This window comes from Bos grunniens, chromosome 25, assembly GCF_055505025.1.
Source record: "Bos grunniens cultivar Pamir isolate PY7600 chromosome 25, Bosgru_T2T1.0, whole genome shotgun sequence".
In the NCBI taxonomy this organism is placed as follows: domain Eukaryota; kingdom Metazoa; phylum Chordata; class Mammalia; order Artiodactyla; family Bovidae; genus Bos; species Bos grunniens.
The window spans coordinates 35,202,113-35,217,530 of record NC_141189.1 but is presented as its reverse complement, the minus strand read 5'-3'; the positions used below and the strand labels follow the sequence as shown (position 1 = coordinate 35,217,530).

Sequence of the window (15,418 nt, the reverse complement as noted above, 5' to 3'; positions counted from 1 at the left end):
TGAAGGAAAGAGCGCTATTTATTAGGTTGTGAGTTTCTCTGCTTCGCCTTTACAGATGCACAAAAGGTCATTGAAAGTATAACTGAGGGAAAGACGTCAGACGAGCCTAAACAGAAGACTTCCTAGCTGCGGGCTGGCGGCCGGGCCCCGGGGAGGGGGTCAGCCGCGCCCGCCCAGCGCCGCGCCCGCCGGCCGCTCCCCGACACGCTGACAGCGCCTGGCATCGTGGTCACCGTAAAATAACTCTCATTGGCATCCAAGCTTTATAAAAACACCTTCATTTTTCTCAAAAAGGGCAATCAATAGATACAGAGAAGCCAAACTGAACAGCCTCAACAAAATAAAATTAACACCAGCAGCAAATCCTCTTGCTGAAGACGTGGGGTGGTGCTCACGCACCAGAGTTCCCGGCTGTTGGTAAGGGGCACACCCACCGCGGTCCGCCTCGCCCGCCCCCGGGGAGGAAGTCAGTTATGGATTTTGATGGCCTTTTCAAGGTATGTGTAGCGACTCCTCTTCGGGGCTTTGTTGAAGTGGTCGAGCCCGAGCCACGGCCGAGGGTGAGACATGTTACCTGGTGGGGAGAGGAGACAGTCAGACCACTGAGCCAGCACTCGGGCCCTGGGGTCAGGAGAGGTCAAGGGGCCTCCTGGGCAGCATGGGTCCCACAGCCGGGACCCTGCACCCCACCAAGGTCACTGGCTCCCCGCGTGGCACTGTCAGGTGCTACCCCATTTGCCATCGTGTGACACCCACCAAAGTCACCGGAGGCAGGCTGCTGTCCCTCCCTGCTCCGCAGAGGACGAGAACGAGGCTCACTCCCCAGCCGGGAAAGGGAGGCCTGGCCCTCGAACCCAGGGCCACCTGCCCCCTGGGCCCCGATGGCCTGCGTCTCCGCGGGAGGGCTCTTACCAGGCTGAGGTTCAAAGTCTTTCAAGTTCACTTCATACTCATCTTCATTTATGTACTGATGTCGGCCCATCATCACAATTGCAAATTTAAACTGACAGACAAAACCAGAAAACTGCGTTAATTCCAAAGAGCAGCGAAACTCACACCGCGGGCAAAAAAAAAGTCAAGACTTTAGCATCCCACCCGACAAACGACTTGCCGGTTTCCAAGAAGCGTGTACCTTTTCAAACTCCTTTTCCTGGATGTCCAGCAGACTCTGAATCCGCTTCATCACTTCTCTGAAATGCTCGCCCTGCGGACCACAAAGGGCACGTATGCTCACACGGCTCACCAGGCGGGCGGACCCGGAGCGGCCAGCAGCCGGCAGAAGGGCACCTCACCTGGTGTATCCTCAGCAAGAACGGGATCCCGAACGTCCCGAACACCTCCTTGTGGAAATGAGCCACCGTGATGAGCATCTCGTTCTCCTTGTCGATGTCTACCTGGTCCAAAGGTATTTCCTGGGGACACACACAGTGGACAGACGTTCGGTTGAGGCCAACACAGCGCTGCACGTTTTAATCCCGAGCTCTTGACTCGTTCCTCCAGCAAGGAAGCGAGGGCAGATTTTTGCCACAAGGTCACGTTAGGGGCTCATGAGAATGATGAGGGTTTAAAGTCAGAAGAAAGATCTAAACCTCAAAGAAAACACCGAGTTTTAAGAAACTAAATGGTGAATCATTGCAGCTACTGGGGCAATCTCAGCCGCTTTACAATTAACAGGGCTCGATAATTTCTGACTAGACGTAGTGACCCACCACTAAAATAAATTTCTAAGCACGAACAAGCGAGGCATTGGGAGTGGGGGAGTGGGGCGGGGGCCTTGGGGGCAGATGGACAGCGGTGACAACTGTCCAACAATATGGACGTACTCATGTCACCAAATGAAGCGGACACTTGAAACAGCAGCTTTTAGGTCAGGTCTACTCTATCAACATTTAAATTTTCAAAACCTGGGAGAATTAACCCCAGGGATGGCAGCATGTTCTGGGAGTCGCTGGTTACCTGAACAAGCCATGGCCCCCACCTCCCACCAGGTCATAGCAACCCCCTCCCAACTCCCCAACCCCCGCCCTCCACTGCAGTCAGAGAACACGCACCTCTATTCGAAACGTTCGACTCGTCGCAGGAGATAAACATTCTAATAGTTCATCTTCTTGATGCACACCAATAATTTTGTAGCTTACAATTTCTAGCAGCCTGTGCAAAGCAAGGAAGAAAATACAAACTCATGGGGAAAAACCAACAAATGCTTTTCTACAAGGGTTTTATTACAAAGTTATGGAGATCTGCTTGTCCTTATGAAGATCTGAAGTGTCAAAAGCAGGTATCCGTGGGGAGCAGACAGAACACTGGCCACGGGTCCCCTAGGAAAGCATGGGAAGGCCAGTCTGAAGGGGACCCTCAGGCCAGGGCCCGGGGAGGGACCTGTGCAGGCCTTTCCCACAATGGTTCCAGAGTAAGCAGGGTTGGTGATATTCTTCTCACTCGTTAGATAATAAAGGCCTCATTCTTCTGTTAATTTTGCAAAGAAAACATTCCGGGGACCAACAGCCCGAAAGACTGTTTCATCCTCTGTGCTGCCCAAAAGACAAGTGGTAAGAACCGCACCCAACTCTCGGAAATAAAAACTGATCATCAAATCTGGTGCTTCTTCCCTCGGCCCGAACATGAGAGAAATGGAGGAGAAGCGACCCGATCTCCCCAACACAAGCGAGCCCCAAGTTTTCCAGTTTCAGCTGATCATTCTGCTTGAGTTCACTCTTCTCTGCTTGGCTTTTTCTGCCTGAATTTCCCTTTGCACTGCTGCTAATTAGTGTCAAGAATTAGGGAGGGAAAAACCATGAAATATTTAAATAAACTGCTGCCAAGGACAGAAAAGCTGAGTACAGTGATGATGCGTCGGGGGCAATGGTGGGGTCGGGCTGGGGCCACCCCAACCTCTCCACCTTAGGGAAATACTCGCCTAAGTTTCCCTGATGCCTTCTCGCCGAGCTCCACAGCCTTTTTACATTCCTCTAACAGGTCCCGGACGCACCCGTGCTTGTCTGGATATAGTGTTATTTCCTAAGAAATGACAAGATCAAGGCTTTAGGGGAACCACGACACATGCGGGGCCTGTGCACTCAGCTCCAACACCTCCCCACCGACCTTCACGCAGACCACCCGCCCAGCCTGGGACCCACCCCACAGCGCTGTGCATCTATCAAAGGCCATGTTGAGGCAAAAAGCTCACGGTTCCCAGGACAGCTCCTCAGAATTTCTCCCCCGAACAGTCACTAAGAGCCTGTCCAGTTGTCAACGCTGAGACAGAGGACAAGGCCCAGGGTGGACCTTGTGTCCTCACTGGGACAGGGCACGCAGCGGGCAACACTGATGCCGTGTGCTCCAGGTCCCTCTCTACCCAGTGGGGCCAGAGAGGCGAACGGCTAGGGGTCTGACTTGCCAGAAGAGCCACCTAACACGGGGCAGGGTGCCTGCAAGGTGCCAGGAGAGGCTGCCGGCCCCAGGGCCGAGCATCCAGGTCCCCGTCGGTGACAGCAGTCCCCGATACCGTCACACCGTCACTCCGCTGCAGCCTCGGGGGCCGGGGGAGGACAGAGCTCACCCCACCTCCCATCTAGTTCTCAGACTCTGGGGCAGGGTCTCTAACACACGCAGCGGCTTATGAGCTTTCTTTGGCTGTTTCAGTTATCAAGGTCTTGTTGTTTAGTCGCTTCAGTCGTGTCCAACTCTTTGTGACCCTATGGACTGTAGCCCACCAGGCGCCTCTGTCCACGGGGTTCTCCAGGCAAGAATACTGGAGTGGGGTTGCCATTCCCTTCTCCAGGGCATCTTTCCGACACAGGGATAAAACCCATGTCTCCTGCATTGCAGGCAGATTCTTTTCCTGCTGAGCCACCAGGGGAGCCCTTTGACCCTGTTACCAGGAGTTTTTCAAGGCCTAAGTAGAGAGAAACAATAAACAAGCCACAATAAGAATAAAATTTCATATCACGAAAATACTTACCTCTTCCCTAAATTGGCTGTTTAACCATATACACTTAAAACTTCGCCTGTTCTCAAAGTCTGTGATTTTCATCTTAAGCTGTTAAGAAAAGAGAAAGGCATTGTAGGCCCGCCCCAACAGAAACCCGGGGCTTCCGTGGCCACGGTCTGCTGCTCGGGCGCGTACCTGCTGGTAGTACAGTTTCTTGGGCTGCCTGGGCTTGAAGAACTGTAGCAGGTCTCTCAGAGTCCCTTCGTAATTATGTCTCAGAGGGTTGCCCGGGCCATCCCTGTAACTACACGAGAAAACAGTGCGTCAGTACAGGCTCGTTCATTTCCTGAAACACACACCTGGGAGTGAGCATCAACGCAAACTCCGCCCTGCCCCCTCGCCCTGCTCGTGGCCCCCATCCCTGGTCCCCAGTCCTGCGTCTGTCACACGTGAACGTTCTCTGAACGGTACACGGAGTCCCGGCTGGGACGGGCCCAGCCAGAACACGGGAGGGGAGGCGTGCGGTCTTTAGAGTAAGGCTGGCGTTAGACAAGGCTGCCAGCTATTCTGACGCCTTGGAACAGTGGGCTCAAGATGTGAGTGGTGACAATTCTATGCTGAAACTAGGCAAGGCGAGGTGGCCGGCTGTGAGCTGTGTCCATCGAGGGCTCTAACTAACGGATGGGCTACGGGAAGCATGCAGGCAGGACCCGACGGCGGGCATCTGCGCATGTGGCTCACCCTTGAGACTTGAAGAACTGGAGCAGCATCGGGTCGGTGTTGAGCCTCTGGGCGACCGTCTTTGCCACCTGGGGGGGAGCAGAGAGTGAGGCTTCCATCCGCAGAGCAGACTGAGCCAGGCCCATGCACTTAGCACTGACTGACTGCTTAATGTTCTTAAAAAATGGGGCATAAGCTGCCAGAATTTAAATGCCCCAGAAATTTACTATTTAACAGGAATAAACTATATTTCTTAGTATGTATCCACGGGAACAGCATATCTGAGGAAGAACTTTAGAAGCACTTTTCACTTTAAATGGGGACGTCTATATTTTCTTTAGACGATTTTAATAGCTCACACCGCATATTAAAACAGAAGCAAAGCTGCTGTTAAAATTATGATCTCTGAAACCACCTTATGCCAGGTGTAGGGAGGATCTTGAAGAGAACATGGCTGGGGGCGGGGGAGTCAGGGGACAACTGCTTCTGGTCCTCTGGCACCGACAACACCAACCAGCCTGGAGCAGGAACTTCCTCAGACAGTGGATAGTAACCCCTCCCCCAGAACCAAATCCACTGCACAGCCTCATGGGCAAGACAGTTTTAACGTAAGAAGGCAGTCTTCCTGGTGTGGAATCTGAAGGGAAGAGTGTTTGATCCAATACCTGGAAATAATTCATCCTGTTTGACAGCGTCACCACGAATCCGGGATCGTTGGGGATCGTTTTATCACAGAAAATCACATCGACACGGTGGTAGAGGTCTCGGAAGTATTCCTTTGCAGTGGGTAATTCACTGTTATCGTTTTCGGGGTCATCCCTGGGGAAGCGGGAGAAACACAGACGATCGAAGTCCAGGCCAAGGTTCACTGTTCGCTTGTTTTAAAAAGGCGCCGTCTCCCAAGCAACAGGGGCACGAGCGCTGCAGATGTGAACTCAGGCCAGCGCTTCCCGAAGCCGGGAGCCTGCCCGGCCACCAGGAAAAGGGCACCGCGGACAGAGGTGTGCCCTGAGCGGCATAGGGCAGCTGCTCTCCACGCCTGATCTCACTCCCGAAACACAACGGTGCCCTCTGGACAAGGGGGAGGCCTCAGGACGCACGGCGGGGCCCACCCTGCCAGCTGTGCAGGGTCCCCTCCCTGACCGGGGCTCGGTGGGCTGGCACTTTCCTTCAAAGGAAGCCCATCACCACTAAACCTACAGTCCTCACTGCCTGGCCCTTAAGGAGAAGTCTGCTGCCCCACTCTTGGCCCCGTGTGCGGTGGCCTCCCCGTGGCCAGGGTCCAGGACTGTCCTGCCCAGCCAGAAGGCCGCAGGAGCCCGGCTGTGTCACCAGGCTGCCTTCAGACCACACACCTGTTGGCTCTCAAGCAGACAGACTTAAGCGATTACCCGACTAGGTGCAGGCTAAGGAATTTCATGTTTTCAGGAAAACACAACACTTTCGCTATTCCATAAAGACCTCTGTCCCCCTGCAAATAGTTATCACGCTCACTGTCGCCATTTTTAGGAACTAAAACCATTCAGTGAAGAAAAAGCTCACCACCCCTAACTCCCAAACTCAAGAGGCTCAACACGCTGCCAACATCAAACAAAACGTGTCTCAGGGTCTAGAGGTGATCTGTTTTCTGGTTCCAGGACTTTGGATCTTCGTGCAAAGAGAGAAAAGCCCTTCAAAGGGTACGTACTTCTGAAACACTATAATGTCACCATCCATTAGCTCATCGAGGGCTTTGTCAAGAGACACATCGTAGTCCTGAATTCTCTCTGTTAAATTCGGTTTAACTTCCTGCAGTGAAAGAAACGGTATGGTTATAACGCAACACCTGTCCAGTGTTTAATACCACCACACACTGAATGTCCTTCCTCTACACCCAATTCCATCAGCTCTACGTTTTTAATAATAATCATGGACACCCAGAGGGGACAGTCAGAAGTGGACAGAGAGAATCCTGACACCACCCCACTTGGCTGTGGTCTTCACACTGCAAATTCAGGGGAGCCACACAGACAGGACCTGTCCTTCCCAAACCACCACCGACAAGAGGATTACAGAAAAATAAGGATCCAAACCTCATAGAGGATAAGGCTAGTATCCTGGATAAATCCTGCTCTGTCACACATAACCGGGAGCAAGTCACCTAGGTTCAAGAAAAATAAGGAATCCAAGGCTGCGACATGTGGCGACTTGAGCAAAACCCGCTCGGAAGGCGACTGCAGTCAGACTTACGTATTTTACAGGATATTGGTGTGTAGATATGCCCACAGTAATTCAAGCTCCGTGTTTTGGGATCGTACATCTTCAAAAATAACATCACATCATCTGCAGGGTTAACAGACAGGCTGTGTTGGGATCTTCCAGTCAGTGCAATGCTAATACATATCCACAGTAAGCTTCAGGAACAACTGAACCGACAGCATGGAGCACTGGTGGTTACTGCGTGCCACAAGGGTTCTTAGAGGCTGCGCCCAGGACTGGAGCGTCATTTCAAACATGAACCCCAAGGAGGCGCTGCATTTGAAGCAGCGAAGATGAGAGAAAGTGCAGAGAACGTAGGAAACCTAGTTTCGAGACCCTAAACTCACTAGCTACCAGGGGGTACCTGTTCAGGGTTGTGTCTGCGTTTTTGCCAGAGAAGTGACCACTTGAAGGAATACAAAAGAGCACACTCAGACCCACCTGTTTTGTAAATAAAGTTGTGCTGCAGCAGGGCCACTTGGTTGCTTCAATGGCAGGCAGAGGGTCATGGCCCACAAAGTGCCAAGTATTTATTGCCAGCCCTTGAGAGTGACCCTGCTCCGTCCCCTGTCACGTGCAGAGCAGCAGAGCAGGGGACATGACCAGTGGCCGCCACCTTCTCTTCACCCGCCAGATACTACAGCCCATAGTCGGTCTGACTTGACCTGACCATAGAGATGTTAACGAGTATTCTGGGGACTAGTGAGATTTCTTTGTGAGAAAATGCTTAGCCCTGTGTTTAGAACGATGGTCCAGGACTTAACTCTGCCCTCTGGGGGTGCCAGGCTGGGCGAGGGGGGCACTTACGATCTTTATCAAACTTGGGTAGCGTGGCTCCACTAGCAGCTAGCTCCGGATCAACTGTTTCCAGGAATATCGTCCAGGGGTTTTCATTATCACTGAGCTCAATCATCTATTTCCGAGAGAGGCCGGGTTTAGGAGACTTAAATGGCTGAGAGAGACTTGAGTAACTGACAAGTCCAATCCCGCGCCCCTGGGCCACAGGCCGCACAGCAGGGCCCGCAGCGTGCACCGCGCAAGCCCAGCCCAGCCGCTGGCCGCGCTCACCGTCTTGCTGCCGTCGGCCTCGTTGTCCAGCATGGCTGGCCGCTTGGTGCCGTTGCTCCTCGCCTGCATGGGCCACAACCGAATCTGATCTTGCGGGAATCCCTGGAAATATTCAGAGTTCAATTAATTGAAGCACAATCAGTTTGTAATCTCATTTGACATCAAGGTGATGGTTCTATGATTAGAAGGGGGATAAGTGATGCTGACACCTCTCCCCACGGGTGTGGGCGGCGGTGCGCTGGCAGCAGGGGGAGCCGATGAGGGCACAACTGGAAGGGAAGGAGCCCAGCAGGGCCGGCCCCGGGGGTGACTACCCACACGCGGGGGTGGAGGAGGGAGAGGACCACCCGCAGGGGGACACGCGCTCACCATGGTCTGAGAGAGGTTCTGGACAAACTCCGAAAGCGAGGAGTTTTTCAGCACTTTGAACACAGTGTATCTCACTTTTTCTTCATCGTACATATCGTTCCCTTGATGGCCACAAAACTGGTCCTCTGCGACAATCTGCCAAGAGGCGTGGAAACACAGGCCAGGGTTTACACCCAAAAGGCAGAACAGAACCAGGCCACACAGACGGAAGCCAAGGTTCTAACGCTAAGAGCAAGAGCGACTCGTCTTTTGCCTTCTTCAGAAGCCCCACGCAGAGAAACCCCAAATGACCAAGCATGAAGTCAGATATTCATTTATTTAGAAAAGACCAAACCGAACATTTCTATGCAGCCAGTCTAAACTTATCTGCAAGCTTTAACTGCAAGTTCACCTGGGTAAGAATCCCCAATTATAAAGCCAGGATGCACACGTACCTTTTACCCAGATGGTCAGTCAACTTGTTACAGTTGCCTGTTTTCTAACTGCAACTAAATCATGAACCAACAGGAGCCCTCGCCTACCCCGACAGCACTCTCCCGGGCCCTGCTCACCCGCTGTTCTCCAGGCCCCTGCCCGTTTCATGAACGCTCGCACACCGCTGCCTTCTCTGGCAGCTTGAGAACCTCTCCCATCCATCTAAGCCGCCCCCTGAATTGGTAAGAATACTCCAAACGGTCAGGGGACTAGCCTGAGCGTCCCCTAGGCTGTGTGCTCACGGGGCTCGCCTGCCCTGGCACCGTACTCGGGAGGAAGCCCAGGTCTGCGGAGCTGCCGTGCCAGCTGGAGGCTGACCTGCACTTGCATGTAGAGATGGGCCTCCTGCCGCTCCTTCCGCTTCTGCGCCTCGATCCTCTTCTCCTCCTGCAATCGTTCCACCAACTGCTGAGGGATGTCCTGGTCGGTGACAGCTTGTAAAACCTCACCTGGGGGACAAAGGCACCTGCCTTCACCTCTGTGCGTTACGCCAGCACAAACAAAGCCATTCTTTAGGGCAGCGCCGCTCTCCACCCTCAGTCCACATCCAAACCCACGGGCCCATGCCGGCTGCTCCCAGGCGGCCAGGAGGCAGGGCAAGCTGCACGCGTCCGCCCGCCGTCCGGAGGGGAGCTGGCCCGGCAAGGGCAGGCGCCCGGCGCACTCACTGAGCTTGGACTCGCGGATGTAGACCAGCATGTAGGCGTTGGTGCAGTGCCGCACGGACAGGTCGTCGTCGTGGCCCCCGTAGTTGTGCTCGATGGCTTCCTCCTTCGTGCACCTGGACACCACGTCGTCGTCAAACTTACACCACTGTGACGGGAACAACAGGGGTGAGGCACACAGAGGAGGAGGTGGCGTTTCCCTGAAACACATCCTCTGCCACGGGCGACCTGCAGAAACTCGCCAGCGCTCTCGCCTTCCTCGTCCCAAACTCCGGGGAAATTGCTGACATCCACCCACGGACAGTTTTTATAAGGTGCTCAGGTATCAGCCCAGCTTCAGCTCAGGCTCCATCTCAGTCCACCGGGCACTAACGCCTTCGGCTGCAGGCTCTGCACCTGGCCGTGGGGGTCCCCGCCTAAACTAGCAGGGCTCAGCCTGCTCTGTTCCTCGCTGGGCGTGGACACAGACCCCCAGACCCGCATCTGCTCCGCCTGGTGAAGGTTACGTGATGGGATCCACGTGAACCAGGCAAAGCCAGAGCATTCATTATACATGGCACACGCGGGAACAAGCATCAGTCGCTGCCCCACCCTCGAGGGCCACAGATGATAAGCATCAGACGTAAAGGGATCCTGTCAGATCCAATGTCTGATACTAAGATTGTATATATAAAGGACTATCACAACTTAAATCCACTTTGAAAGTATCAGCAGTTAACACAGATCAGAATGTGTAGGCACGTCAGAGGCCAAGAAGGAATCCTTCGCCGCTAACGCCAAATCTAAAGCCATCGTCACTGAATTCCCACACAGCCTCCTGACCACCCCACCCCCGGACCCAGACTTACTTTGCCATCCCCTTTGGGGTTGAGATAAACCACATAATGTCCACCATGATTATCTCCACTATGAACTAGGACCGCATGAAGAATGTAATTTGCAGGGTCTTTAGGATCAGTTTTTTGCAAAAATTCATCAAGTGGTAACTGTTCAGGGAATTCAAACCTATTTAAAAACAAAAAAAGCATTTAAAGAGAAATCCAGGTTTCACTTCCGGTAAGATACTTCACTGTAAGGTTTTATTTGCTACCAGGCTCTCTAATTCATTGGCTCCTTGTTATGTGGAGAGGGCAGGGAATTTGACATGCAAGGTCCCCAGAACTCCTTCAGAGGACTCGCACATTGACAAAAATCTGAGGCTTGATTTGAGAAAAATGCCTGCAGAGTACTGACCGGAATCCCCTAATTCCAGGATATTGCGACAAAACACACTGCCTTTTCTAGGGAGTGGGTATCTCCTGGAGGACTGTGGTGGGAGGCAGAGCCCACCTCACACCGCCCTCAGGGACTCGGGGCCGGCATCATGCAATGTACCAAGTACTCTGCAGGCACTTTTCTCCAATCAAGCCTCAGATGCCAGAAATCAGGACTTCCATGTGACAGCTCATGACGTGAAAAAATGTCGGCAACTGATTCTAACAGGAAGAAAACCAAGGTGAGGGCCCCACAAAGCTCCGCGGCAGGGTGGACCAGCCTGCGGGCCGCTGGTCTGGAGCTCCGCCATCTCAGGGCCCGCGGTGAGGGGCAAGGGCGGACTAGCAGGCCCGGCTGCTGCGGGCCACGTGGTCGAGCCTCGCCCTCCCCGACAGTGACCGGCCAACGTCCAGGAGGCCGGTTACTATCAGGCAGTACCCTCTGACCAAGGGGTACAGAGTCACCGGTCCGAGTTCTGTCTGCTGAACCAGATGAAGCTGTGTGGGGTACCAAACTTTTACAGGTGCTTTAAGGGCCTAGAAAACACATGGGGCGGCGGGGGGAGCACACCCACCAACACCAGCAGCCCTGATAATTCCAGCACATTCTGCAAGTCGATAGGAACCCAGAGACAACAAGCCATTGGAGAATCCTGGGTAAAGTAATACAGGGATATCGAGCCCCACTTCTAGGGCAAGCAGAGCCTGAGCAGCAGAAAGCACCCGCCCCGGGGCATCATCTGCCTAAGGATAGACAGAGGTGCTCCCTGCGCAGCAAACATGGGTTCACAGCCCCTGAAGCCATCCCTTCAAAAGTGAGATCAGACTTCCCCAGTGGCCCAGTGGTTGGGACTCCACGCTCCTCGTGCAGGGCGCACGGGTTCGCTCCTTAGTCGGGGAAGATGCCACGTGCCGTGAGGCTCGGCCTCCCAGTGCACTGCCCCCCTCCACCCCCAGAAAAGTTTGTCCTGAGGTGTCTGTCTCGGGACACCTAGGCAGAGGGGAAACCTAAACAAATGAGAGATGACAGCGAGAATACAAAGACTTTAACAAGCCACCGAGCCTACTCCCGAGCCAGGATGCTGGGCCAATCTTAAGTCTCACGAGCCCACTCCAGATTACCTGTCATTGATCTTGATGTTTTGGTCCGTCTGAGGATCGTACATGAACCGCATCAGTTGCAGATGTAACACTGGGGGCAACGTCAGGAATTTCACTCCTTTTTCTGCCTCCTGAACATTGAAAAAGAAACGCAGGTTTAGTTCGCCTCTGGTTACTTCTCCCAGCCACCAAAGCATTTCACAGCAGGATGGGAACACGCAGGGGACGTCTGCTGGGGAGACAGGTACGGGGGCCTGTAAATGCTCTACGTGTGAGATCTCCTCTCAGTCTGCATCACACTATCTTATTGCCCAGTGACAAGGACGGGGAAGGAAACCAAGTCGCAGTCTCGCTTGCTGCCCTAGAAACACAGTCATTAGACTCTGAAATTCTGGAGTGTGAGAAAACCAAAAGGAAGAGAGGAAAGCTGCCTGTGGGCACTATTGGTTCCCGGGGCCGTCAGTGCTGGCCGTCCACTCCCACTTCTGAACACACTCCCTCTTGCTAACAGCAAGGTCCCCTGCCCGCTGGCACGGCCCCTGCCCAGCCCCCATCTCACTCCCCCACCTCCGCTCCGCCTCGGCCAGCTCTTTCCTCACTAAAAGCAGCCTTGGCCGAATCCAGCCGCCACCAGGCCATCAGCCCTTCCTTCTGAGCTGTGAACCTTAGGTCCAACACCCGTGAGGAAACGCCCACCTGGAGGAACGGGTGTCCACAAGCAGCCACACCTATGTGGCAAGGTTCTCTGATGTACATTCTCGTATTTAGAGAACAGGGCAGTTCTGGGAAGAAAACCAAAAACCCAGGAACCCACTGCCACGCAAAGGAAGGGCATGGTTTGGGGCCACTCGGGAGAATAACAGAAGGCTCCTGTTTCTTGGCCACTGTCTCCAGAGACTCTGATTCTAATACACATACTGCTCACCCAGACTCTAAAACATTCAGTGTGGGTAAGGGCGCTTCTTGTGACTTGTGTTTCCTAAGTATACAGCAGCATGTTCCCTAAGAGACTTCCTGATCTACACCCTAGCACCCCGAGTGGCCTGACCCGGTAGGAGGACAGCAGGTCTGTGGCTCACTGCAACACGGGTTCACTCGCACACACACTGCTTTAGCAAGCTTGGTAAACACGGGGCAGTCTGAAACACTCATGAATTAGCTGAGCCAGTCGGTTGAGATTTACGGGGCCGGGTGGTTGGACCCATGTGGACGCTGCTGATCCACCAAGCAGCCTGACCGGCAGCCTGCACAGGCCGCAGGCCACACCCTGTGACCGCAGACTGTGGCTGGGTCACACCCTCAGGGCCCCTCGGAGTTCCTGCAAGGCCGAGTGGCAGAGAGGCGGGGACACCGAGCGCTTGTGCAACAACAGAAACGCGCTCCTCACGCTGGAAGTCAGGACTCTCAGAAAACTAGCAAGAAAGGCAGGCCAAGCACCATTGCCACCAGCCACCAAAAGTGGAGTCCAGTGACTGAGCAGCTCTCCCTGTGCCCCAGAGAGACAGGAGAGTGCCGAGGACGCGCTGAGTCAGGGGCAGCATAGGATGGAGTGGGAGGGGCAGGGGAGTCGGGTGACAGTCACGCCTCCAATCCACAGGAGGCTCAGCCACCTCCTGCCCACGGCCTCCCCAGCCGGGCACCAGCGACAAGACCAGCTCTCTGCTGTCACGTCCAGACTGAGAAACACGATTCTTCTGCGCGCTCCACACCAGCAGCGCGTGGACAGACTCTAGGAGGTCTCCAGCTCGTGGTTAAGCGCGGGGTCTGAACACAGAGCACCAGGACCGGAGGGGACAGCGGCCCACAGTCTCAGTTACCTGCAGGCCGTGCTCCCCGGCGTCGTATTTATTGTCCCCGTCCAGCTGTTCTACCGCCACGTAGTCCACAAACGATTCAAATACTTTCAGGAGAGAGAGGGAGGAAAGTCAGCCAAAGTTATCACTTAAGCTTCGATTATAACACAGCCAACCGCTCAATTCAGGTGCCAGAGAGGAACGAACATACCAACAACCGCAGCCGTGAACACGAACTCCCAGGTCTGCGCCTTCACTGACCCAGGGAAATGTGTACACTCTTAAGCAAACAGGGTGCTGCTGAGTTGGCCAGAAAATTTGTTTGGCTTTTTCGTAATATCTTACAACATTATCTTGTCTTATGATAACATGGAGTGGATGTTTTATTAATAACAACATCAGCAACATTAGAAACAGCCGAGAATGCGGCCACGTGTAACTCTGAACACTAGAACCTAAGTGTTCTCACCCCCTAAATTTAAAACATAAATGGTAGTGAAATAATGGATGGGTCCACTGACTAGACAGGGGAGTAACTCCCTCACAATATCCATGCACATCAAATCATGATGAATACTTGTTAACCCTTTATGATTGCATCAGTTATACCACCAGAAAGCTGAAAAGGAAGAACCCAGAATTCATCCAAGGATGGTAGCCAATGGACCAGCACAAGAGTCTAGAAACAGGCCTACACAGATACACAGGGCTCACTGCTGACAGGGGCAGGCAGAACACCTCAGGGCCACATTGGCCCCAAGTAGAAAGGAACTGCTCTGGGTGGATTGGAGATCAACAGAAAAGATAAAAGAATTGTCTGATGACTTCAGGGAAGGCATTCTTAGGCACAAAAAGCAGAGTGAAACACTGGATTTCACAATTATGAAATTCTGTTAAACAAATGGCTAGATGGCAAGAGCAAAAAAAGTGAGCCCCAGATGCGGGAAGAGCCCCAAAACCCAGCCCAGCGTCCAGAGGCCATGAGGAAGCAGCAGCACGGTGGTCGTGATGTGGAGCAAGCAGCGCGCCCCCCGCACTGGACCTTATTACAAGGGCAACAACCTCTTTCATACGCCGAGTGAAGGCAGTGCAGGACCCCCGTGAGCCTCCAAGGCCCCAGCTCACTTTCTGGACCTTCCAGGTGGCAGCGCTGAGGAGGGAAACCCCAGAATTGCAGAGAGTGTGGGGATTATAGAGGCCCCAGGCAGCTGGCCTCTGCAGGATAGAGGGCCCAGGAGAGCGCAGGCAATGTGCTGAGGCTTCTCCGAGAGCCTTGCTGAGCACTGACCAGGGAGGGTCAGTCCCCACAGCTCACCCCAGCCTGGAACAGCCCTGCCCTCTGCAGCCACAGTGAGAAAGCCCCACAGGGACGGGACCTCGGGCAGAAAACCTGCCAGATACTGCCTCAGTTGTGGGGACAACTGAACCCCACAGTTGCAGCAAGAGACCACGCTTAAATAGGCCTCGAAAGCATCAACTATCTCCATATAACTGAAATGTGCCCCAGAACAGAGGTGAAGAACAGCCAACACAAACAAGATAAAAATCACGACAGCTGGCATCTGATGAAAGACAACTGGACAGGCAACAGGGCTGGAACTCACAGCCCGTGATGAAAAACGAGTCGACGGAGATAGATCCAGAAATCATAGGATTAGCAGACACGGACATCAAGTTACCGTGAACGACATTCCACACGTTCCAGGAGATATCCAAATCACCAATGAGCTTTTGAAGAGGTGAACTCTCCCTGACTTCTAGGCAAATGCAAATCAAACCCAAGACAGCACCATCTTCCACCATCCT

General features: G+C 53.6%; 1 protein-coding gene across 3 annotated transcripts in view; it reads right to left on the bottom strand.

The window, feature by feature from the left end:
* The window catches only part of USP7 (ubiquitin specific peptidase 7), a 53,945-nt gene continuing 38,527 nt past the window's right edge, over positions 1–15,418 (bottom strand). For all 3 annotated transcript variants that reach the window (XM_086375827.1, XM_086375828.1, XM_086375829.1), the window contains 21 exons: positions 13,637–13,719; positions 11,841–11,950; positions 10,314–10,470; positions 9,469–9,613; positions 9,119–9,249; positions 8,327–8,461; positions 7,958–8,059; positions 7,697–7,802; positions 6,881–6,973; positions 6,724–6,791; positions 6,339–6,439; positions 5,317–5,470; positions 4,673–4,740; positions 4,127–4,235; positions 3,962–4,039; positions 2,918–3,018; positions 2,052–2,151; positions 1,293–1,412; positions 1,133–1,204; positions 913–1,003; positions 1–574 (listed from right to left, as the gene is read on the bottom strand). In XM_086375827.1, the coding sequence (XP_086231953.1) occupies positions 468–574; positions 913–1,003; positions 1,133–1,204; positions 1,293–1,412; positions 2,052–2,151; positions 2,918–3,018; positions 3,962–4,039; positions 4,127–4,235; positions 4,673–4,740; positions 5,317–5,470; positions 6,339–6,439; positions 6,724–6,791; positions 6,881–6,973; positions 7,697–7,802; positions 7,958–8,059; positions 8,327–8,461; positions 9,119–9,249; positions 9,469–9,613; positions 10,314–10,470; positions 11,841–11,950; positions 13,637–13,719 (2,231 nt within the window). In that variant the 3' untranslated portion in view covers positions 1–467. The remainder of the gene's footprint in view (positions 575–912; positions 1,004–1,132; positions 1,205–1,292; positions 1,413–2,051; positions 2,152–2,917; positions 3,019–3,961; positions 4,040–4,126; positions 4,236–4,672; positions 4,741–5,316; positions 5,471–6,338; positions 6,440–6,723; positions 6,792–6,880; positions 6,974–7,696; positions 7,803–7,957; positions 8,060–8,326; positions 8,462–9,118; positions 9,250–9,468; positions 9,614–10,313; positions 10,471–11,840; positions 11,951–13,636; positions 13,720–15,418) is intronic.